General features: G+C 36.7%; 2 protein-coding genes across 4 annotated transcripts in view; both read left to right on the top strand.

The window, feature by feature from the left end:
• Nucleotides 1-2,281, top strand: part of LOC143271879 (vomeronasal type-2 receptor 116-like) — a 58,325-nt gene extending 56,044 nt beyond the window's left edge. Inside the window, exon 6 of one of the 2 annotated variants that reach the window (XM_076564383.1) lies at nt 1,377-2,281. In XM_076564383.1, coding sequence (XP_076420498.1) covers nt 1,377-2,281 — 905 coding nt within the window. The remainder of the gene's footprint in view (nt 1-1,376) is intronic. The other variant, XM_076564387.1, reaches the window with a different exon arrangement.
• Nucleotides 2,282-18,681: 16,400 nt separating this feature from the next.
• Nucleotides 18,682-26,547, top strand: part of LOC102927509 (vomeronasal type-2 receptor 116-like) — a 36,117-nt gene continuing 28,251 nt past the window's right edge. For both annotated transcript variants that reach the window (XM_076564368.1, XM_076564377.1), the window contains exon 1: nt 18,682-18,878. In XM_076564368.1, the coding sequence (XP_076420483.1) occupies nt 18,682-18,878 (197 nt within the window). The remainder of the gene's footprint in view (nt 18,879-26,547) is intronic.

The raw sequence follows: 26,547 nt of genomic DNA, 5'->3' as shown, positions 1-26,547 counted from the left end.
GCACACACAACTTACTCATTATGAAGGAACTTTAGTCAGAATGAGCATGGAAATATGCCTTTAGCAAGTCGGGCCCTTCTTCCCCATTCCCTTTGCCTTGCTAAAATCGGTAACATTGCAGTGATTGTTTGAACAAAATTGGCCCTATTAGATGGTGGGATCTAGTTGGGGAAGATGTGGTCTTATTGGAGTAATTGTGGCACTGAGGAGGCAGACTTTTAGGCCTCTTATATGCTTAAGCCTTACCAAGTGAGACAGTTTTCTTCCTGTTGCCTATGGATCAAAGATGTAAAATATTCAGCTTCTTCTCCAGCACTATGTGTGCCTGCAAAGCTCCATGTCCCACCAAGATGATAATGGACTGAGCCTATGAACTATAAGCAACTCAATCAAATGTTTTCATTTATAAGAGGTACTGGGGTCATGGTTCTCTTTACAGCAACAGAAATGCTAATGAAGTCTATTATACTCCTAAAGCTAGTCACCGGTGTCTATTCCCTTATTTGGCCACTTCTCCTGAGGCTATCAAGGTCCAGCTATTAAAGTATTGAAGTTCAGCTTCCAAAAACTCTGTTGTTTCTGTGTTAATTAAACTGTCCAATCAAAATTAAACACTTTGTCCTAACCTGATGTTTCCCTTTCATCTTTATAAGCTGCCATTTCCTAAAAGGCCATATCTGTATTCTCTCTATCCAGTGCAGTTCTTAGCCCTCCATGGCCAGAAACCTCTTCCCCTCTCTCTTGTTGTTTTCATCTTCTCCTTCATTCTCTATCTTCTGTTTTTGCTTCCTATTCCCTGTTGATTATTCTCTGGCTCAAATCAATCTTCTTGGTTTTGAGAACTTGGTCTTGGCATGTCATGTGTGAATTCTAAGTGTCCCTACAGATTATGTTTAGAATTTCTTCTATGTCATTGTGTTTGGACTAGTAAATTCAAACTAGAAAACGTATCACAGGAAGTGTAGCAATAGAAGACACAGTCCCTAACTATTACAGGGAAAGCCTTCATAAAACAGACAGAAAGGCATCAGGAGGCACTACAACCATGGATTGGGGACTTTAAAATACACTCTGCAAAATAATGGTTAATGATTTTTGCCCTCTGTTAATTCCCCAGTTTAAGTCATGTACTGAAAATATCTGTACTTTCTGATAACATAACAAATGGCATCATCAACACACAGTAAATTAGATAACATCCTGAACTTTTTAGTTTCTCTTCCCATAAAGATAATGAATGAGTATTATGAATGTCTTTCAACTCCATCCTCAGAAACAAATGCAGATAGTGCAATGCTTCTTCAACACATTAAATTGAAATATTCAGTCAATAAATGGAAAAAGCTGCATTAATTATACTTTCCTTTCTCCATCAGATGTGGATAAATGTGTGAGGTGTCCAGAGGACCAGTATGCCAACAGAGAGCAGAACCAGTGCATTTACAAAGCTGTGATCTTTCTGAACTACAAAGATCCTTTGGGTATGGCTCTTGCCTCAATGGCCTTGTGCTTCACTGCATTCACAATCCTTGTTCTTGGCATCTTTGTTAAGCACCATGACACTCCCCTTGTGAAGGCCAATAACCGAAACCTTAGTTATATATTGCTCATCTCACTCATGTTTTGTTTTTTGTGCTCCTTTCTCTTTATTGGCCATCCCAACTCAGCTACCTGCATCCTGCAACAAATCACATTTGGAGTTGTATTCACTGTGTCTGTTTCCACTGTCTTGGCCAAAACAGTGACTGTGCTTTTGGCTTTCATAGTCACAGCCCCCGGAAGAAGGATGAGGTTCTTCATGATTTCAAGGGCACCTAACTACATCATTGCCATATGTACCCTCATCCAAATTATTCTCTGTGCAATATGGCTGCTAATTTCTCCTCCTTTTATTGACACTGATACACACTCTGAGCATGGCCAAATCATCATTGTGTGCAACAAGGGCTCAGTTACTGCATTCTACTGTGTCTTGGGATACCATGGCTCACTTGCCTTAGGGAGCTTCATTGTGGCTTTCTTGGCCAGGAATCTCCCTCACAAATTCAATGAAGCCAAGTTGCTGACCTTCAGCATGCTGTTGTTCTGCAGTGTCTGGGTCACCTTTCTCCCTGTCTACCATAGCACCAAGGGCAAGGTCATGGTGGTGGTGGAGGTCTTCTCCATTTTGTCCTCAAGTGCAGGTCTGCTGGGATGCATCTTTTTCCCCAAGTGCTACATAATTTTGTTAAGACCAGAGAGAAATTCTCTTCAAAATTTAAGGGAGAAATCATCTTACTGAATACATATTTCATAAATTGTTACTGAAAAATGTAGTGATAATACAGAGATACCTGTTGTGATAAAAAGCAAGATGTATGCATCAGCTAGTGATTCTCATTTTTTCTTCTAATGATAATGCACAGAAATATCATGTGTACAACTTTACTGTATATTGTGTTGTATAATCTTCCACTCAAACACTTTTTTTTTTATAAGATCTGGTTCTTGGATATTAGTGCATAATGGGTGTGTTCTTATATTTTTCTAATGCAAAGTAGAATTTAAAATAAACTCCAAGGAATTCTTTTAATAACTGAATTACTTAGTGTCTTTTAATGTAAGAGAAAACTGAAAAAAATTTGTAGCAGAGGGAATGAATGTTTTCAGATGATGAAATTAATTACCCCTTCTGGAGGAGACAAGAGAATGCTGTTGCATCCTAGGAGTTAGAGGAGTAAAACTTAGGAGAAAGAGAGATGTTTTGTTAAATAGATAGAAAAAATATTGTGAAAGATGGAGAGATGTATCAGCATTTAAAATCATATATAGCTTTTTCGAGGGAGATGAATTCACTATCAAATCCATGCATCTTACAATTCATAGCCATCTCTTCCAATAGTGCCAATGGATGCCTTTTCTGTCTTCCAAGAACACCTACACACGGGTGTGCACATAAGAGCACACTCAAAAAGCACACATATACATAATAGAATTAAATGAAAATTTTAAATTGAAGTTTACATAGCACTACAATGGAACACTGGTTTTCTTTCTCCTTCCCCCCCATTCATTGAAATAGATTTTCTTTCATATAATATCCCCTGATTATGGTTTCCCCTCAAGCATCTCCAAGTTCCTCCAAGATCCTCCCCACATCACTTCCTATCTGAATCCACCCCACTTCTATCTCCCATTGGAAAACAGGCAGGTTTCTAGGGGACAGAAATAAAAAAATATGCTATAATAAAGAAAATCTAACACATTGGAATTGATCAAAGTAGGCAAATATAAGGAAAAGAGCCCAAGAGAAGCCATGGGAATTAAACACATGTGTTTGTACATTCAGGAATCCCCCAAATTCTTACCTTGGACCCAGAACATTTATGCAAGCAATGTTTAGGTAAAAAGTGAATAGAAATATTTCTATCTCTATCTATATGTGTCATGACAAAGCTATGAAAGTGGGGACAAAGGGGGGACTCTGACACAATACTATGAGACAAGGACCTCCAATAATGTGGTTAACTGAATTTTCTGTTCCCATCTGTTTCTGGACATGTAGTGCACCCTTAAAAGTGGTTTGATTCCCTACTGAGACTCCTTTGACAGAAAGTAAATTCTCATTAGCTGGTGGTTATCAATTAGAGATTGCTTCTGGTTTAGGGATGAGGCTTGTGATCACTTCTACTTTCAGGCCTGGGATTTTATGCAACAATTTCTCCAGCTATCTTTCAGGCAGGATATTATTGTAGATGAAAGGGTTTTTGGATGTGTTGGCATTTTCAATTCTCACTTGGTAATGTCCAGAGTACATTTCAGTACCAAAGACACTAGAATACTTGGTAAAATCTCATTTAAGGCACCATTTCAACTTCTGCATGTTCAATCTATTGTGAAAGTGAAGTTGTGAAGGTCTTATTAACGGGTCCTTGTCATCAGTCTGTGGAGGACAACCTACAATTCTGGCCACAGCCTGGGGTATCTGGTGACTCCCATGGGATCTTTTTAGGCAACAACTTAATTAGATGTGAACCAAACTTCATTTGGTGATGAAGTGGCCAGTTGGGGCTCTGTCTCCCTTATTACTTAGTGAATTCATTTAGATCTTCTTTAGGCATGTATATAATTTATGAAGCTCCTATTGTATTAGATTTACACAGTGCTCATCAAGTGGCCTTTAATTTTAGCCATCTCTCCACACATTGCTCACTCCTCCTTCCTCCCAGTCCTCTCCCTACTTGATGTTGTTTTAATTTGAACTTCCTTGGTGGCTAAAGATGTTGAACATTTTTAAGTGTTGCTCAGCCATGTGTGTTTCATCTTTTTAGAACTCTTAGTTTGCACTTTTTCAAATTGAGCTAACTTTTTTCTTGTTGAGATTTTCCATTCTTTTCCATTATAGATATAAAAATCCTTTATTCCCAGGGTCCCAAACGAACTTGTTTAGCTACTGTGTCTTTTCCATTGGTGTGTTTTAAACTTATGTCAAAGATAAGTTGGCTATAACTGCGGAATCTAAGTATGGGTTTTCTTATCCATTGAAATAGTGTAGTATCAGTATATTAAGGTCTTCTGTAACTATTGCACTAGAGTGTAATGGAACATAATTATTATGATAACTCCAGCTTTGTTGTTTTTATTCTCCATTGCTTGATCCATTCAGTGTCTGTTTTTCTGTTTGATTTTTGTAATGTTTTTTCATAGTTCTGATTTTTCTTTATATTATGATTGAATTTTGATGGATATTGTGTAGAATATTAGCACACTGTTCATCCTATAAGCAGGTATTTTTAAACATTATTAATTATATCAATCCAGAAACATGCAGGATAGTTTCCATCTTGCATTGTCTGTCAGTTTCTTTCCTCAGTGTTATAAAATATTCACTGTGAAGATGTCTAACTTCCTTGGTGTAACTTATTCACAGGTATTTCATGTTTTATAGGTTCTCAGTCTGTAATGAAAGCTATTGGGGTCCAGTCCAATAGAGTTCCAGAAGAGATACTACTGGTGGTGGATTGTTCTGAGGGAGTCTCTAATAAATCTATGTACACGAAACTCTTTAGTCAACACACTTTATTCTTTGGAGTCAGCTCTCTCTACAGGCCTTCTGTTTGCTCTCTTACTTAGCACCTTTTCTTGCCTAACACTCTCTACCTCTTTCTGCTATTCCTTAATTCCTTCATTTTAGTTCTGCCCCATCTTGGTCTTTCTCATCTCATTCTTATCCCTCTAGTTACTTTCCATCTGTCTCTTCCTCAACTTCTAACTCATCTTTCTAATTCTCTCTTCTAGTCCTCCACTCTAGTTCTCCTCAAGTCTAGTTCTCTTCCAATCTAGTTCTTCCCCATCTCAGTTTGTTCTCCTCAAGTTCTTACCCATCTAGTTCTTCCATTCTCTATTTTCTTCTCTGTCTTTGCTCTGAAAATAAAACTTCCTTTGTATTCTTTTGGCTCTTGTCTTGCCAAGCTATATCTGCTCCTGTCATTTCTGGCAATGTTGGGCATGTGTGCTTTGTCACTAAGAAACTTGGCTAGGCAAATTCCACCACACCTAGATATACCTGTATGTAGAAACCCTTCAGTTCTGAGTTAATTGTTAAGGGTGGACCTAAACCTAGAAATAAGACTTTGGAAAGGACAAAGTTAAGATTAATTAGCACATCCACTAGATCTTCTCAAACAGATAGTCTGGATGCTTCAGTCTGTTCTTAGAGAATCTGTGAAGTATCTCAGTTAAGATACTTTTGTCCATCCAAAGATGATCCTGGCTGGATGCTTCTGATGATGAAATTTACAGAAATGCCTTAATTTAGGAATCCTCTCTGTGTTACTACACAGAAGGTTATCTAAATATTCCATTAGTATAAGGGAAATTGTGCCCAATGAATAACAGTAAAGAGTAAAGGTTATTCATAATGATAAATAAAACAAAAATGAAACAATAATATCTATTACTTTAATTAAATTGTGTAAATATGCAAGATGGGTGGTTTTGTGGATATAGCTGCAGGTGCATGTGAGAGTCATGTGCATATAACAATGTAGTTAGAATTACAGTCAGTTGAGAGACACCTGATATGGGTCCTGTGGACTGAACTCAGGTCTTCTGCAAAGGCAATACATTCTCTTCACAACTGAGACAAATTTCCAATCACTTAAGAAATTAACTAATTAGTTAACAAATTAACACATTAGTTAACAAATTAGCTAAGTACATGTGTCCACAAATGCATTGTTCTACATAAAAAAAGACTTAAAAACCTAGAAACACATCAGGACTATCTGCCATTATTCATTGGTTCAGAGCAATTGCAATCTGATTTCCTAAATTAGCCCTGGTTGAGATTACAACTTCTTCTTTTTTTTTTTTTTTTTTTTTTTTGGTTTTTCGAGACAAGGTTTCTCTGTGTAGCTTTGCGCCTTTTCCTGGAACTCACTTGGTAGCCCAGGCTGGCCTCGAACTCACAGAGATCTGCCTGGCTCTGCCTCCCGAGTGCTGGGATTAAAGGCGTGCGCCACCACCGCCCGGCTGAGATTACAACTTCTTAATAGGGTTCTATTCCTCAAAATAAAACTTCTGTGATATCACTCTTAGTGGAGTGTGTTCTTGTGTAATTGTGCTCATAGTCTTATATAAATATCTATTTCACATTGAGTACACTCATAGAGTATGTGTCTCACATAGATGTAATATAGGGAAGGTGTTTACCTATTCCCAAATTGGTGGAATTAAGTTATAGGGCTTGTTAATGCTAATACATACAGATGTTTCTACCTTGAGTGATAGGATTACTGTTCTTATGAATAAGACTCAGGAGTACAGCATCTCTACTGCCAGATGATGAAACAACTAAGAGAAAGTTTAATTATTTTAGCATATTCAAACATTAAAAATACATGTACAAAACATTCTTCTGTCATTTTCCCCCTCCTACTTCCCCCATATAGACCTAATCACTCTCATATTCATGAGATCTTTTGTTATTTTACATGTTTACACATATATAAATACACACACATATCATTTAAATGTACTCAATTGACTTTACCCAGTCCAAGGATGGCAAACATGTCTCTCTAGCAAGCCCTGCTCTTCTCCCTCATTCCCTTTGCCTTATAAAAATTATTAGATTACTGTGGATCTTTACATATAATTTGCCCACATAAGCTCACAGGGTAACAGTGTATTAAGATGTGTGGTCCTATTGGAGGAAGTGCTTCACTTTGGAGGCTAAGTTTGAGGTCTCATATATGCTCAAGCCACACCCAGTGAGTCAGTTTACTTCCTGTTGCCTATGGATTAAGGATGTATGATTTAAGCTCCTTTTCCAGCTCGGGGGCTGCTTGCATACCACCATGTCCACCATGATGATAATGGATCGAACCTCTGAAATATAAGACATTCAATTAAATGTTTTCTTTTATTAGAGTCACCATGGTCATGCTTTATCTTCACAGTGATTGATATTCTAACTAAGACAACTTCATTCTTGTAGATAGCCACTAAGGTCTCTTCACTTCTTTGGCAGATCCATCTTCCTGAGGCTGACTATCAAGGTTTAAGTGTCAAAGTATTGAAATCCAGCTTAAAAAAATACACCCTTGTGGCTTTTGAATTATCTTGTTATATCAAAATTAAACACTTCCCCCTAACATGGGGATTCCCCATTTACCTTTATAAGCTGACATTTTCCTATAGGCCCCATATGTCTCTTCTCTATCCAGGTGTAAGGCATGCTGATAAGTAATTGAAAAGTGTGGCAGTATATTATTTTCAGTAATGAAGGTAGTGGAATGCCAAGTTTGAAAAATGAGGCTGCAGTGTGGATTTCTTTCTATGTAGGTTTCTTTCCTTTTTTTCTCTCTCTTAATTTCTCTCTGTAAAAATTAAAGAAAAAAAACATAAGGTAGAATATAGAAACACAGGGTTAGGAATATAGTTTAAAAAATCTAGGATAAGATAAGCAAAAAGACAGAGAAGCTAAGTCCTTGAATTCAAACTATGGGTTTATGAACACAAACTCTTGGGAATGAATCAGAAAAATCTATCAAAGATGAGAAAAAATGGTCAGAAAAAGTTTCCTGCCAAAGCTTTTGGTCTGTAGACAGTTTAATTCCAAGTTCTGAGTGATAGAGGAAAGAATTTTCCTTGAGGTGGATGTACAAGAAACAAAACTTTCAGCGCCACTAGCAAACACCATTACAACACTGAACCATCAAAATTATTTTCCATTTGACCATGAAGCCAAAGTTTAGAGAATAGAAGTCTTGGGGAAAAGTTAGCAATCTCTCTCTGTAAAAAACTAAGAGCTTTTCAGACCTTTTCTTTGCAGATTTTTTTTCTCTTCCAGTAAGGGCAAAAATTTAACTCACCAGGAAAATAACTTCTATTAGTATGGTAAATTCACCTGTATTTGCTCTTAGAAAAAACAAAAAATATCTTTGAATATGGCAAATCCTCTTTGGTAGTTCTATCTCTCCTTCAAGTGAGTGAAAACATCAGCCACAATCCCCTGCATTCAGAGCCTACACCCAAGTAAGTGTGTTGTACCCAGATTGTGACTCCTAGAGAGACCACTGAGGATGTGCATACCAGAATGCAAAAGCAAGGTTCATTTTGCTACAAGTCATGACAGGGAAGTCATCTCACTGACAGTGAGGCAGGGAGGAGTTACTCTTTCTTGTGGAAGTTAGTTTACATAGGCAAAAGCCATAAAATTTCTTAGAGGGGAGGGGGTTATTATGGGTCCATCCTTGATTGGTCCAGTTTTTCCCTGGCCTAGACTTTGTCTTATTTTACCTTATCTGTTTGCCCTGTCAGGAATTTTACAACTCATCTCTGGGGTCTGGTCATGTTATCTCTGGAGAGGGGAATCTAGTAGTTAATGGGTTACCACCAGACATCCTGACTTTGTTCTTTTGAAAACACCTGTCTTTACTCTCTCCAGGAAGGGGGAACTGACTCATTTTTAAGATATCTCTTTCCTCAGTTCTTTTGGGTTTCTGGGGAAAGTGTGTTTGGGTCTTTTATCTCCAGTGGTGAGATTAAAGGAGTGTGCCATATTATTCCCATCCCATTTGGTTTTGAGACAGGATCTCTATAGCCCAAACTGGCCTGTGTTATGCCCTGATAGCATCCCCAAAGAAGCCATCAGAGACTTTAGGTACAGAATACAAAAGCAAGGTATATTCTAAGTTTACAAGCCTCAGCAGGGAGGCTCATTCCAAATCTCTCACACCAGCAGGGAGGTTGGAAGGAGATCTCCCCTTTCTTTGTGAGGCTAGTTCTTAAAGTCACAGACCATATAATTTATTTTTTACAACCCGCCTCCCTTTTTTAGTCTTTTGGTCGAATATCCTGACTCTGTGTTTTTTAAAGTCCCTGTAGCTGATCTACACTTAGGAATCCTAGTATAAGTTTTTTTTTTTGTCTGTAGGGGATAGAGTGGGGTGGGGGTTTACTGAGGTTTCACAAATGCAGGCAGTACAGAACTGCATGCAGCAGAGATAGTGTGGGACCTGGTGACTGCTGTCATGGAAAAGCAGTTTGTAGAGAAACTGAGCTTGGACTAAGACATTAGGAACTCTACATCTTGGGGGAGGGGACAAGTGGAGACAATCAGAGGATCTATTCAGGGAAAAAAAATCTTACTGAAAAATCTTTTATTTTATCTACTTTCATCTTTGTTCACTGATCCAGCAAGCAAGGGAGAAAGGCCAAGGGGTTTTCACTTCTGGAAATAAGCACTTGTCTGAGTACATGTGGACAGACATGATCCACTCTAGGTACAGTGTCAAGTGAAAAATCTAATGAGAGAGGTACATCTGTCAAAAGGAAATGGAGGCATCTAATTCCAGCTCAGAGAGAACAGAATCCTCCTGTGGCCAAAAAAACAACCATGTAAATGGGAAAGGTGCTATGCCCAGATCCTGTCCCCAAAGAAGCCACCAGAGACCACAGGTACAGAATGCAAAAGCAAGGTTTATTCAAATGAAGTTTACAAGCCTCGGCAGGGGGGCTTTTTCCAAACCTCTCACACACAGCAAGGAGGTTGGAAGGACCCTGAGCCTTCCTTTGTGAGGCTGGTTTTTAAAAGCACAGACCACATAATTCATCTCCCACCGCCTGCATCCTTCTTTTAGGCTCATATCAGTAGTTTTTCATGTTATCTTTATTTCTCGTTTGTTCAGCAACCGTGTTTAGGAGTTTTATGAGCTGTCTCCGAGGTTTGGGGAGTTTGGGATGTTTTATGACCACTTAGTCTCTGCCAGATGGTCGTATATCCTAACTCTGTGTTTTCTTAAGTTTCTGTAGTTGATAAAGCCACCTGGAAAAAGGCGTCTAAGTTCTTATCTACACTTAAGAATCCTGGTTTTAGCTTCTCTTTGTCTGCAGGGGATGAAGTGTGTGTGGGGGTGGGGGGGGTTACTGAGGTTTCACAAAAGGGAGTGTGGCAGACCCAGAAAGGCAACCTGAGAAATGTAGTTACGCTACAGAGAAAGGCAACATTGGAAACATAGTCCATAAGGTAAGAGAATGATGCTAGAGAGAAAGGAAGCCTGGAAAAAAGGCTGCTAGCTATCTGAGTTTGGTGAGGTGTGTGGAACAAAGAAATATCTGCTCCAATAATACTGGAGCTACTGACATTTCTCCAGAAAAGTTGGAATGAAATGGAACCTGGAGCCACACCGCTCCTGTTTCAGTGCAGGCTCCTTTAAGAATAGCTATGCAGTTAGTTATTTCTAAGAGCTTTACAATAGCCCAATATGCTAATTCCATTCTTATCCTGAGGCCAGGCCTCTTAGGAATGGTGACTGAAAGTGCCACTGTAGTGGGGAATAAATATACAGTAGTTTCTTTGAATCTTGTCACTCTGGTGCAGCTGCAGTGAGTCTGGGTAAAGGGACAGCCCCTAGCTAAACACTGTCTACTGCTGAGTGCATTCCTGCTGGTCTGGAACAGCTTACAGAGCCTGAGGCAAAGGGTGGCTTTGGGGGAATGGCATTGTCTAAGCATTACAAGCTACTAGCACCTAGTGTTACAGCCACTAATAGCATGCTTTACAGTCCCCTAGCAATGGCATTCACTGAATTTTGAGGTCTAAAGAAGCTGGAGCTACTGATAAATTAGGCTCTGACTTCAAACTGTCAGGAAAACTTTCAGAATAATATTAAAGCTAACCATGCACTCTGAACTTTCAGAAATAAGGCAGTATTAATTCATTTATAATTTTTACTACGGTAACTCATGATTTGCATACTCTCTATCTTTTTCAAAGAAAATAAATTAGTTCTGTTAAGAGATTCTTTTTAGATGTGTGTGATAGAGTTTGATTTTGAATGTCAGATAGTTTTGTTAAGAGATCTCTTCTAGATATGTGTTAAGGAGTTCTATAGATTTTTGTTTTGAATTAAGCATGTAAAAACTATAAATATTGAATGGACAAAGTGTAATTATTGAATGTAAAAATTGAATATAAAAAAGTGTAAATGTTGAATGTAAGTAAGATTGTAAAAAGTGTATAGGGAAGTTCATCCTAGAATTATTTTTTAGTACTATATCAGTATCAGTTTAGTCTAAATATTTTTGGTAACATTAATTTTAAAGGATAAACTAAATCAATCCCATTAGAAGCATCTTGAAGTTTTTATTACTCTTTTACTTATAGATATATTTGAATACTTTTTATGATAGTTTAATATAATTTTATGATCGCAGTGTCCCATGGAAAACTTACGTGAAGGTGTCATAGTTAGGGGAATTTTTCTGTCTTCTTCCTAGAAGTTTCCACTTCCTCTGTTTTTGTTCAGAAAATGTATGCCTCCCATAAGGGATAAGCATCCCACAATCGAGTTAGTTTGTAAATGTTATTTTTCTAATTAGCATGGGTTTCTGTTTACTTGAGTGAATACTTTGAAGTGTTTTCAAGTGACTATTTTCTCTTGGGAATCAAAACAATCTCTTGAAAATTTTACTGAACATCTGTTAGGAGAGAGTTTTGATCCAGAAAAAGGGCTTGGTACAGCTAAGTCTGCTGTGATCACCTTAGACACATTCCAATAAGGATATTCCATTTTATTCCTTTCCTGGGAGGTGGGGCAGTTATGAATATCACTGTGGATGTTTTCAAACTCATAGTAGGACCTAGGTCAGTGCCAAGTTAAGCTCTGCAACCCCTCTTGCCAGAGGCTGATCACCAAAGAAGATAGGCACAGTCTATCTGAGGGACCTGGGGGGCACTTTTATAGCAAGAAGTGGGAAACGTGGATGACCACAAAGGCTTCCTAGTGAGTTTTGAGCTTGCTCTATCCAACATTCTTATAAATAGCCCTTTAGAAGAGGCAGAAGTGGCTGGAGGATAAGGATCTGGGCCCTCTCAAGGACATCCTGTTTTTCTGTCTCTCTCCCGGTTATATTTATATCTAAATATCTTATCCCTCACTCCTCAAAAGTACTCTGGGGTAAAATGTGGAAGTTGGTCTCCCAGTTGGCTTCTCACAGGCAGGATATTACCTCAGAGTAAAGAATTGGAAAAAGATGTTTCAAGAAAATTTACCTAAGAAGCAAGCTTGTGTGACATTTTTAATATATGACACAATAGACTTCAAACCACAACTAATCAAAAATGTAAAGAAAGGACACTACATATTCATGAAAGAAAAAAAAAAACTATGAAGATCACATTTCAATTTGTATCATCTCTGTCCCAAGACAAGGTCACCGAAGTTTGTAAAAGAACCATGAGTACGTATTAAATCATATATTGACCCCCACACATTAATATTAGGAGACATCAATACTCCACTCTCGACAATGGTCAGGTAATGCAGATAAAAACTAAAAAGAGAAATGCTGTCACTAAAAGATATTGTAAATCAAATGGACCTAGCAGATATAAACTAAACATTTTCCCTCAACAAAAAGAATATGCCTTTTTCTCTCTACCTCATGGTACTTTCTCCAAAAATGACTAGATTTCCATTTGCTTGGAAACAAAGCAATTCTCAACAGGTACATGAAAACTGAAATGTTGCTGGTCAGTGGTGGCACACGCCTTTAATCCCAGCACTCGGGAGGCAGAGCCAGGCAGATCTCTGTGAGTTCGATGCCAGCCTGGTCTAGGAGGGAGATCCAGGACAGGCACCAAAACTACACAGAAAAACCCTGTCTTGAACCCCCCCCCAAAAAAAAGAAAAGAAAAAAAAAAGGAAAATGAAATGTCTTCCTGCATTGTATCGGGCCATCATGTATTAAAGCTAGATACAAACAACAACAGCAACAACAAAATCTCACAAACTCAAGGAAACTGGACAACTCTGTAGGGAATGAAAAATAGGCCAAGACAGAAATAAAAAATTAATGACATCCTAGAATTCTGTTATAATGAATACACTGTTTTCTCAAACTTGGGACACAAGGAAAAGGGGCTCCAAGTGACAAATTTATATCACTAAGTGCCGACCAAATATACTGGAGAGATCTCACACTAAAAACATGACAGCAAACATGCAAGTGCTGTGGGATGTTCTGTATGTACTGTGGGAGCCTGTTCTTGGGTTCCTCATGGCTTTACCCAGCAGGTCCACATAGAGGATGATTAGGACCACGGGCCTGAGTGCAAGTGTCTGAGATGGTATACACTTGGCTGTGCTGGGGGATGTTCTGTATGTCAAGTTGCTCTGATTGGTCAATAAATAAAACCTGATTGGCCGTGGCTAGGCAGGAAGTATATGTGGGACTAACAGAGAAGAGAAAAAAGAGAACAGGAAGGCAGAAGGAGTCACTGCCTGCAGCAGCCACCATGACAAGGAAGATGTAAAGTACTGGTAAGCCACGAGCCATGTGGCAGGGTATAGATTTGTGGAAATTGATTAATTTAAGCTATAAGAACAGTTAGCAAGCAGCCTGCCACAGCCATAGAGTTTGAAGCAATATAAGTCTCTGTGTTTACTTGGTTGGGTCTGAGGGGCTGTGGGACTGGAAGGTGAGATAGATTTGTCCTGACTGTGGGCAAGGCAGGAAAACTCTAGCTACATGCAAGCCTTGGGATGATAACAAAATGAAATAGTGTAACCCAAGAGTAGATGAAAAGACAATCAAGGAGAGGGCTGAAATCAATACAATAGAAGCAACGTGAACAATACAAAGAATCCAAGTGCTGTTTCTGGGTAAAATCAATAAGAAATGTTAGTCCCTGTCCACATGAACTAAAAGACACAGAAACATTAACCAGACTGAATAAAGTAAGAAATGAAAAGTGGCAATCACCAGACATTGCGGAAATGCAGAGCACCTTAAGAACATGCTTTGGAAAACTATGCTCAACCATTTTGGAAAACCTAAAATATGTAGGCATTTTTCTCAATAGGCATCACCTACCAAAGTTAACTCAAGATCATACACACAATTTAAATAGATGTACAACCCCTAGTGAAATAGGAGCAGTCATTAAGTCTCTCAACCAAAAAAAAAAAAAAAAAAAAGGCCAGGTCCATATGGTTTTAGTGTAGAAATCTATAAGACTTCTGAAGAATAATTAACACCAATACTCAACCAATTATCCCACAAAAATAGGCACAGAAGGTACATTGTTCAATTCACTTTACAAGGCACTTACCCTGATATGCAAATCTGTTAAATATTAAACACAAAAGGAGAATTACAGACCAATTTCTCTTATGAAATTATATGCAAAATCTCAATAAAATACTTGCAAATCAAATCTGATAATGCATCAAAAATATTATCCACCATCATCAAGTCAGCCTCATCCCACAGCTGCAGGGATGATTGAATATGTGCAACTCAATTAATGTAATCTACCACATACACAAAATGAACAAAAGGAAATAACACTTGATCACATTATGAGATGAAGAAAAGCCTTTGAAAGAGTCCAGCAACATTTGGTCATAAAAGTTCTAGAGATAATAGGGATAAAGAGAACATACCTCAGCATGATTATCACAGTTTAAACCAAGTCCATGGCCAAAAGTATAAAAATAAAAATAAAAACTTGATTTCTTTATAAAGAGGATTAGATTTTATTTTCCATTTTTTCAAAACCTAAAGGACAACATGAATACAAAAGTACACTCAATTGCTTTGGCTATAAAAGTTGAATGCCATTGTTAAGATTCTCCCATAATGGTAACAATGGATAGTTAAAATATGAACAAATAAATTAATAAACATGTAGGAGTTGTGGGAATAAAAGGGAATGTTTCTAGGGTGAGTAGAAGCTGAGGAGTAGAAGGTATATTGTAGTAATCACATACAGCTACTCAGTCAGTAAATATAAGGGTATCTAATGGTCCATCCATAACCCTCATGGAACCTTCTGAAAGTACATTAGTCAGGATAGCAAATAAGTACTTGTATCATCATGTTTATTTCATTAACATTCAGAATATACTATATATGGAATCAATATTCATGTCACTCAAAAAGTGAGGAAATAAAAGATTTCAGCTAAAATTTTGTTATTTTTATTTTCATCTGTACAGAAATTCATTATTTTTATCTGCAATGATTTTTTAGAATTTTGATAGTTTTATCCCATCAATTACTATACTTAAATATATAAACAGTGATTTTTAACTAAGCCATAGACACAGATTTTAAAGAAGTTTAAGTAAACATTCTATATAATTCAAAAAGGCTTAGAACCAAAGATAAATTAAACAAATAAGATTACTGGGTTGAGACTTCTTTTAGACACATTGGCATTGAGAGGAAAATCTCACAGGATTTATTTACACACAATGGACTTGTCCTCAGCCTGGAAATATTAAATGATGTCATTAGCACGAAATGAGGCAGAATTGGGAAGTCACCATGTTACCTAAACAGACAGACTCTAGAAATTCAGTCTTTTCACAGACTATAAAATTTTATATGACAAATCTGCATGTTTGTGTGTATGTGATTGTGAGTTTGTGTGTACATGTGATAGATTTCTGGATAGGTATTATTTAAACCTATCCACAAATCCAGCACTACAGAAAGCACTAGAAGGAAAATGCCAATCTCAGAAAGTCAGATACTCCCACGTAAACACAGGCAATAGATAACACCACAGCAGTAAAACCCAAAGGAGAGAAGTACGCACACACTACCACCAAAATATAACAGAAACTAACAATCACTGGTCATTAATATCCCTTAATATTAATGGACTGAATTCACCTATAAAAAGACACAGGCTAACAGAATGGATATGAAAGCAGGACCCATCTTTCTGCTGCATACAAAAAACACACCTCAAATTCAAAGATAGACACAACCTCAGAATTAAAAGACTGGGAAAAGTCTTTGCAATCAAATGGTCTTAAGAAGCAAGCTCGTGTAGCCATTCTGATATCCACAAAATAGACTTCAAACTAAAATCAATCAAAAGACATCAAGAAGGGCATTACATACTCATCTTAGGAAAGATCCACCAAAATGAAGTTTCAGTTCTGAACATTTATGCCCCAAACACAAGGCCACCCACATATGTAAAAGAAACATTACTAAAGCATAAATAACACATAAACCCCACACATTAATAGTGGGAGACTTCAACACCTGACTCTTACTACTGGACAGATCTTCCAAATTGAAACTTAACAGAGAAATAAGGGACTTAGCTGTTGTTATGACTCAAATGGACTTAATCAAGATCTACTGAACATGCCTTCCTAACAAAAAAGAATATACCTTCTTCTCAGCACCCCATGGAACCATCTCTAAAATCAACCACATACTTGGCCACAAAGCAAATCTCAACAAATACAAAAAAATTGGAATAACCTGCTGTGTTCTATCACACCACCATGGTTTAAAGTTAGATTTCAACAACAACAAAAATTACAGAAAGCCTATAATCTCATGGAAACTTAATAATGCTCAACTGAATGTGTACATGTGCATGTTTTTGGGTATATTCACATATATGCAAATATTTTACACAAAAATATAGGAGAGGTAGTTTTTGAGAATGGATGGCTTTGAGGAACTAGGGATAGGGTACCATGTGAATCCAATAAAAGAAAAATATGACACTTGTGTCATTAATTCAACATGCATACACACAAATACAAACACACATCATAAATTCAGAAGGGAACTACATAGACAGAGGAATGGAATGAGTAGTAAGATGAGAAACACATATAAGTGAGAGAGGGGAAATACCAAAAAAAGGACATGCTACGTGTGTCACTTGCCAACACATAAAGTATATTATTTTTATAAAAAATAATAATTATACCACATAGAACTAAACTGGATACCATGCTGAAACTGTAGCATGGGAATTTTTATTTGCACTTTCCATGAAAGGTATATTATCTCTGTCTTCCTACAAAAGATTCTTCCTGTCACATTTATGCATTTTCATATCCAAGGCCCCCAGGATGGCTCATCATAGAACCATAGGTCATACAGTGTTTAAATGTTTATTATTAAATGTACAATAAGATCCACATGAGAACACTAGCCCTGTGTGCTCTGTCTCAAATACTAAATAGGACACATGACTAAACACTTTAAACAATTGCCCTACATTGTTCTGCTTTCTGTGCAGTCCCAAAACACTAAAAAAGGCTCATCAGAACAATCACACTGGCATTGCAGGTCCTAGAATGCAAACCAAAATAGAAAGCTAGGAAAATTGTATAAGAGCAATTTACACATTAAACTGAGGATCACTTTAAAGTTTCTACTTGCTTCTAAGATACTCAAAAATTCTTCTATGCAGCCACTAGTAGATTGTAAAATTAACAAAAAGAATATAGGAAATCAAAGATGAAGCAGAAGAAATGGGTCAATACATGGAATTAAACTATTAGAACTGAGGCTTGGGGATGAAGACAATGTTTTAGAAATCAAATATTTGCCTTATCTTCTGTTTAATAATGTTTGGATTAGAGGATCAATGAGAGATCTTATTTTGCATTTGAAATATAAGAAGAAGTTATGGAACTTACTGAATATTTTAAAAACATTTTTGCAATGCTGTAATGTAACAAAGGCTCTATGAAGAGCTGGATAGTTGTAGAACAGCAGGATTCAGGACATTTTGGAATTTGGCCTGATTATCGGTTCACAAAACATTGGAAGCACAGGATCTGGTTAGCTATCCTGTGACTGTCACAGGTGTAGCATAGGCTCCACTATGCAAGCTGTGTGGAACTCACTTGCTGTAAACATGGAGCTGCTTTTCCCTACAGGGCGTTTGTGCTACAATTCCCAGTATGTACCCATGAATTCTAAATGTATTAGTTCTCCCTGAACCATTGTTACATATCTCAATGTGGTTCATCTGCCAAAATCTACTGACATCATTTCTAAAGGCATTAAAATAAACAGATTGTTCAGGCAGTTCTGGGACCAAATTTTCTCAAAATGACATCCTCCAAAGACCCTTTATTTTCACAAATATGAGTGATGTCATAAAACTACCTGAAGTCTACTCATATATATTTATAAACCAAATTTAATCACATGGACATCAGCTGCAGAGCCCCAGGGAAGATACTGCCCAAGATTCCTACAGAGGGGATGAATCATCTGGAAGAAAGGAATCATGAACCCACAAGTAGCCTCTCATACAGAAATAAAAGCAGGTTGGATTATACAGGTGCCCATATAATGTGCTGATCTTAACAGCACTTCACAACACACACTGATCAGTCTTCAAGTTGGAAAAAGATGTTCACTTTGATTTTCCTCCTCTTGCTCCTGAACATTCCACTTCTTGTGTCCAGGATCACCCATCCCAATTGCTTTTGGAAAATGAAGCAGAACAATGACAAGGATGGAGATTTGTTGACAAGTTGTATCTTCTTCCTTTTTACAGTGCAGTGGCCTGTGGAGAAGGATTATTTCAACTACATTCTGAATACCCAGTAAGTTTCTTTCTATTTTCTATGTAAATGTCATTATGAATATTTCATGGTGGGGAGGAAGATGAGAATCAGAAAATGCTTTGAGTCTCTGTTCTGTTACCCAATTTGCAAACCAATAAACAACCCCAGATTCTTTTAGAGACTCAATGCTCTTTTTCTACTTTTAATTTGTCCAGAGAGTGTTGTTATTCTCCCAGTTATTCTCTTACTTAGCAGGCTGAAAGTTGAGTGAAGAAAGGGCTCTCTATCTTGTTCCAAAACATATATCCCTCCTCTTGACAGTTTCCACAGCACAATAGCTGGTGGTGTCTTACTTAACAAAACCCCAATCTATTCAATGACTATCATTCTAAATGAGTGTAAGTAAATGACTGTCAAGTAGAGTCTGTGATGACCCTTTGATTATTATGTCACTCCTAATGTATGTGTTAGGACAACTAATATTTGTGGTACCCCCAGCCCCAGAGAATTTTTCCATAGCTCTTCAGGTACTCTCCCAGATGCTCTGCATGTGGTCACATTGTGCCTTCTAAAGCTGCATCAAGAATGAAAGTAGGAGACCTGCCCACTGTGAACTTCATATGTGTTCCTGTTTCCCCATTTTCACCCATATACATGTATTACTACAGGCCATTAATTTCAAAGTCTAGTTCTTCACTCTCTCTTTAGGGTAAAGAAGGATGTGTAGACTGAAAATGACATGCTTGCATTCTTTGAAATGTAGGGTCAGTAATAGTGGTGATTACTTACTTTCTATGTCCCTTGCCTGAGTGACAGCAGTGGCATGTGATACTTGGCCACACTTGAGAACAGTTACCTACTAGCACATCTTTGCTATTACTTAAGAAGCATGTGTCTCTTCTCCTTATGTCTAAGCTGTTTATTCTCTGACACTTATATCACATTTAACTCGTATGTTTCTCTTTCTGTGATTTTACTAGTTATAGCTGACCTGCATATTTTACGAATTTCGGCAATATACACATTTTGATTTTGTGTACTGCAGAGATTTTTTTTTCAAACATAGCACTTTAGTCCAGTTGTTTGCTCTAACAGTTCGATTAATTGATGCTTCTTATTGTTTAGTGTGCAGGAGTTAGTGTTTGAGATTCATAAGTTACAATATTGAATTCTTGTTGAGTGTTACTGACAATTTCAATGACATTTTTCCATATGGTAATAAAGAATATAATAATATGGTTTTTTATTCACAAATGCATAGATGTATATCTGTATTTGTACCTAAAGATTCCACAGTGGTACAATTTCTACAAGGGATTCAAGCTGTATTTAACTCTGAGTGAATCATTCTTAATAAAAGAGTATTTCTGAGTTTGAAGCTTATTTGTCAGATAATGCAATATCAGTTTAAAGACAAGAGTATTATTCTTCTTCCCATACTTATAAGCACAAAATGAAATTGTTCTATGCTTACTAACTTTCTGACTATATTTATTTTCAAAATCCGTAAATATATTCCATACATAGCACATTTATAATCTTTTAGCATAAAAAATATAATGCTGATACAAATAAATCCTACTGCAATTTCCAGATGTCCCTAGTTTTCAATACAATGTCAATGTTGTGCATTTATAAATGAAAATGAATGCAAAATGTGCTCTCTATGAGAAATTTTATGTTGGTCAGATATATCAAGTATTATTATATTGAACATACTTGTATAAACATAAAATAGGTGAATAATACTAGAGTTTACTAACATGCTGTTAATATCACCATTTGGGAAATGGAATAGGGGTATCCCTGTGCATTTAATGCCAGGCCAGTCTATAGCCAATTGTCACTCAAAACCATGGAATCTGTTGCCCCTTTATGGCGTAAATGAGTACTTGTCATACACAAACACACACACACACACACACACACACACACACACACACACACAGATGCATTTATTTAACAGATATACTCTGATATTAATTATTACAAAATAAATAGTTTAAAATTTTGTTCCTGAAATAGATAAACAAGAAAGAAAAAAGAAAAAGATAGGGATAAACATGAGGGAATATGTAAAATGTATTACCAAATAATTACAATGAATTATCAGTACTTGAGCCGAATATTGTCTCAGAAAGACTACTGTGCATTCAATTGTCATACTTTGAATGCTGTATCCAATTGAGTTTATAAAATTTCATAAAAATTACCAGAAAGTTGGCTCATGCACCATATGTATTTTTCACACTGTTCAATAATTTCAAAATGAATTTATGATCAGGTTTTCCATTTTGTCAAAGACTGTGCCCTTGTATTTGCCTGCTGAGCAAGCATGAAAAACCAGAGATGGACAGTCCTCTCTGTGGAAAATGCAATGTCTCATCTTATTTATGTTAGATGCACTCTCATCAACTTTTAAAGATTTTTCAAGCTTCCAGCTTATCTGTCATTTCAATCTCACAAAACGATATATTTGTTTCAATCATAGTAGATGGTTAGGAATACCATTCAGTACAGGATAAGACTCATCCTGATTACAAATGATCATCTATAGATTTCTGTTCAAAATAAACAGTGTTGAATTTACAGAGCACCAACTGTAGACTATAAGTTTGTTCTGGCCTTGGCTATTTCTGTTGTTGACATCAACAGGAACCCTGATCTTTTATAAAATATGACTCTTCTACCTCTATACCAACAGGGGGTATAATATTGTGTCACAATTATAAAATCTTTTTTATTTTTTTGAACAAAATTGTGAAAATCCCCTTAATTATGTCTCTAACAAAGACATCAGGTATACAGTGGTGCTTACAAGACCTTACTGGGCAGCATATGTCATCATTGGGACTTCCTAAAATCTACAAATCTCAATAGGTGAGCTTTATTTGGGATGATTTTGCAAGAAATCCTGTATTCACTGGTAGCTTTCCAGGATGCTAAGAAGAGTGTGAGGAGGAGACTGGCCTCACAGTCATGTCCAATTTTGTAGTTCAAGAGTACAATTCAGAGACTTGATGGTGCTTCCACATGTCCTTGTGTGAAACAGAGATGATGGAAAAAGTAACAAGTAAGGTGATTTTCTAGAATACTCATTAGAAGTGTGCTTACAAGTTTTTAGGAGTGCATGATACCTCATGCTGCTTCCTTCCTGTGTCCTAGGCCATTTAGCTTACCTATGGACCCTTCCATCCTATCATGAACAATCATAATCACTTTCCCTGTCTGTATCAGATGCCTCCCAAAGGCACATCTCTAGGAGAGGCCATGATCTCTTTAATGTTTCACTTCAACAGGCTCTGGATTGGATTGTCCATCATAGAAAATGATCAGACTACTTTATTTCTTTCACATTTGAGAACCAACATGAAAAAAATACTCTGTTTCACCTTTGTGATCATGCTCCCAGGCAACAAGTATTTTTACATGTCAAGAGCTGATGAGTGTTATAAACAAATCATAACATATCCATAAATGTAGTTGTCATTTATAGTGACACAAACAGGATTCAAGCTGGGAGCCTTAGAGCAGTGGAACTTTAGGTATACAGAGAATATGGGCTACCACTTCACAATGGTATGTCACTACAAGTAAGATAAGATTCACACTTGACTCATCTCTTGGGACTCTAGCTTTTGCACCCCACTATGCTGAGATTTCTGGTTTTAAAATTTAGTCAAGGCATTTGTATAGTGGTATTTTATTTGTCCTGAAATGTGATTTTAATTGTATGTTAATAAATAAAGATTCCCCGGGGGTTAGAGCTATTAGCAAGCCATAGGAAAGCAGGGCGGTGGTGGCGTACACTTATAATCCCAGCAATTGGTAGGCAGAGCTAGGTAAGCCTCTGTGTGTTCAGGGATACAGCCAGCATTGGAGACACACACCTTTAAGACCTGGAGGGCTGTACTTACAGGCAGTGAAGAGGCAGTCACGTGTTTGGGTTACATCCAATGAGAAGGCAGAACAGAAAGACTATATAAAGACAAACACACAGGAAGTAAGTCTCTTTTGGAGAGGTAGGACCACCGCAGGAGGAATGGTAAGGTTTTAGCTCTGAGCTCTGACCTCTTGGCTTTCTCTTTTACATTCGTTCTGTGTTTCTTATTTAATAAGATGATTGGTTACATCTACACATCGGTCCATCTCAAATACTCAGATGATTACCTGGAAAGGCTGGGTGGATTAATTTTAACTGTGAGGTCTTGTTATCGAATTGTAAGACACTGAAAAACTGCTCATCTAATGCCTTGTTGGAATGGCTAATGGTCAGGACTATTGACATGGCCTTTAGTTGTGACAGTGACACTGTATACAATGCTGTTCATGCTGTGTCCCTTGCCCTTTTTAACAAGAAGATAAGCAGCCAATGGACAATAGCCAAAAACCTGTTATTAACTGCATTAAGGTAGTAGTTCCTCTATTGGGTGATATTTGGTCTCATCAATGTCATTGTGCTTAAGAGTTTTTCAGATGCTCAAATCTAGTGTATTAAGAAATAGTCTCCAAATAGAAACTTCGGAACATTTTTCTTTCTGTGGAAATAAATCAAAAGAGTGCTGTAAGTCTCTACTGCAAAGCCAATTAAGTGGAAGAAACAATTTATCAATGAAAATTAGTGATTATGGTACAAATCCCCCAAATAATATCAGTCCATACTGATACTGAAAATATATCAGTTCTTAGTTATTAATGCTCTCCATGTTGAAAAATTGAGCCCCATTTATTAATTCTCAAATATGTTGTAATCAGTGTACGAGATGATTTTCACAAGTGTCCTTAGCTGATTCTACCCCAACTCTCAGCTTTGGGGACCTCACTTAAAACTCTGAGAGTAATTACCGTAGAAATTGTGCTGTGATTCAGTACAGTGCATATATGCATATTCACATATGTGAATAGATTTGTTTCATTGTGTATGGATGCATGTTTGTGTGTTCCTGTGTATCTGTGTTGCTTTACATATATGTAGAATTGTGTCTTCCTCTGTATCTGTCTGTATTTGTCAGTGCATGTGTCTGCATGTGCCTATGTGGTATTTTGCATGTTTCTGTGTATTGGATGCACATACATATGTCTGTGTTGGTGTATATGGGTGTGTATGTGTGTGTCTGTTAGTATGTCTTTGGATGTGGGCATAAATTTGTCTGTGTCAGTGTCTCTCAGTGTGGTTGTTTGTGTCTGTGTATCTCTCCCTGGGTGTATATTTCTGAGAACATGCATATTTGTGTGGGCCTGGGTATGTTTTGATTGTTTCTCTTTTTGTGTGTCTATTTGGGTGCATATGTCTCTCTGTCTATATGTGGCAGCACATTTCTCTGTGTGTCTTAGTATGTATGGGGAATATGTGTAAATGAGTATATTGCTGTATTATGTATGTATTTTTGTATGGATATGAGTAACTCTATGTTTAGCAATGTGTGTGTATGTGTGTAGTTGTGACCTCTTGATCTAATTCACCAGTGTTACTGGTCTTACTTAATCTTCAAATTTTATATTGAGTAGACATACAAAGAATAGACAGCCCTGTCTTCTTCCTAATTTTAGTGGGATTGGTTTGAGTTTCTCTCCATTTAATTAGATGTTAACTATAGGATTGTTGTAAATTGCCTGTATTGTGCTGATGTATGCTCCCTGTATTCTTTCTTTCCCCAAGACTTTTATCATGAAGGGCTGTTGGATTTTGTCAAAGGCTATTTCAGTATCTAATGAGATTACCATGTGGTGTTTTTCTTTAAGATTGTTTATATGGTGGATTACATTGATTGGTTTTCATATGTTGAACTATGCCTCAAAATCTGGGATAAAGTCTATTTGGTCATGATGGATGATCATATTGATGTGTTTTTAGACTCAGTTTGCACTTATTTGATTGAGTGTTTTACATCTATGTTCATAAGGGGAATTTATAATTTTCTTTCATTGTGGAATTATTTGTGGTTTGTGTATCAGATGATTGTGGCTTCATAAAGTGATATTGGCAATCATCCTTCTGGTTGTATTTTGTGGAATGATTTGAGGAGAATTGATGTTATCTCTTACTGGAATGTTTGTTAGAAGTCTATTGTAAAGCCATCTGGATCTGGGATTTATTTGTTTTGGAGACTGTGAAAGACTGCTTCTATTTCCTCAGGGTTTATAGGTGCATTTCATAACTGTTTGTCTGATCTTGATTAAATTTGGTAAGATGTGATGTACCTATTGAGAATATTATCCAATTCTTTTATATTTTCCAATACAAGTTTTTAAATATGACCTAATTATTATTCAGATTTCCTTGATGTCTATTATAATGTCTCCCTTTTAAATTCTGATTTTGTTAATTTGGATATGCTATCTATCTTTTTGTTATTTTGGATAAGATTTTTTTTATTTGGTCAGAGATCAAATTTTTGTTACATTTATTCTTTTTAATGTTCTCTTTTTTCTATCTTATTGATTTCAGAACTCAGTTTGATTATTATGGTATCTATTCCTCTTGGATGGGGCTTATTTCTTTTTGTTCTAGAGCATTCAAGTGTGTTGTAAATTGCTGTAATCAGTTCACTCCAATTTTTTTGTAAACAGCTGGAAAAATGAACTTTTTTGCCACCACTGCCACTGTGTCCCATGAATTTGGGTGTATGCTTTATTCATATTCATTTCATTCTCAGAAGTCATTAATTTCTTTGTTCTTTCCTTGGATCCCTTAGTCATTCATTAAAGACTTCAGTTACAATGACTTGAAAATCTGTTTTTTTCTCTTATTGTTGATGTTCAGTTTTAATCTGTGGTAGTCTGATAGGATGCAGGGTGTTATTTCAATTTTCATACATCAATTGAGACTTGTTTTGTGACCAATCATGTGGTTACCTATGGAGAAAGTTCTATGAGGTCCAGAAAAGAAGAAATACTTTTTGTATTTAAGTACAATGTAGATATCTGTTTTGTAGATATCTGTTAGGTCCATTGATTTAAAGTGTCTAATAGCTTGAGTATTTCTCTGCTTAACTTTTGTCTAGATGACCTGTCCTTTGGACAGAATGGGATATTGAAATCTCTGACTACCAATGTCTGATAATCAAATTGTGATTTAAGCTTCAATTATGTTTCTTTCACAAATGTGCACTTGCATTTAGAGTGTAGATGTTGAGAAGTGAAATGTTATCTTTGTGGATTTCTCATATGATAAATATGTAGTATCCTTTCTCATCTCCTTTCATTAATTTTGGTATGGAGTGCATTTTGTTAGATCTTAGAATGGCTTCACTATCTTGTTTTCTAGGTCATTTTGCTTAAAATATTTTTCTAGCCACTAGCTCTGAGGTATGACTATTTTAATTTTGAGGTATATTTATTATTTCCAGAAGAAGGATGAATAATTTTTTCCAAATCTATTCTGTCAGTCTGTATCTTTTTATTTTGGAGCTCATACCACTGATATATCAATGACCAATGATTGCTCATTTCTGTTTTTTAATTGCTATTGTTGATGATGGTGTTTGTGTATGTTTTGCTTCTTTGCTTTGCTAGTAAGAGATTATTTCTTACCTCTGTTTTCATGGGTGAAGTTAACTTCTCTACTTTGAATTCTTCTATTACCTTCGATAACATCTGTAATGCTGTATATTGGGGTAGATATCATTTAAATTGGATTTTATTATGGAGTATCTTATTTTATCCTTTTATGAGGATTGAATTTTATGCTGGATATAGTGGCATAGGT

The sequence above is a fragment of the Peromyscus maniculatus genome, chromosome 1, assembly GCF_049852395.1.
Source record: "Peromyscus maniculatus bairdii isolate BWxNUB_F1_BW_parent chromosome 1, HU_Pman_BW_mat_3.1, whole genome shotgun sequence".
Taxonomy (NCBI): domain Eukaryota; kingdom Metazoa; phylum Chordata; class Mammalia; order Rodentia; family Cricetidae; genus Peromyscus; species Peromyscus maniculatus.
The sequence above is the reverse complement of the archived record's forward strand: the minus strand, read 5'-3'. Positions and strand labels throughout refer to the sequence as shown.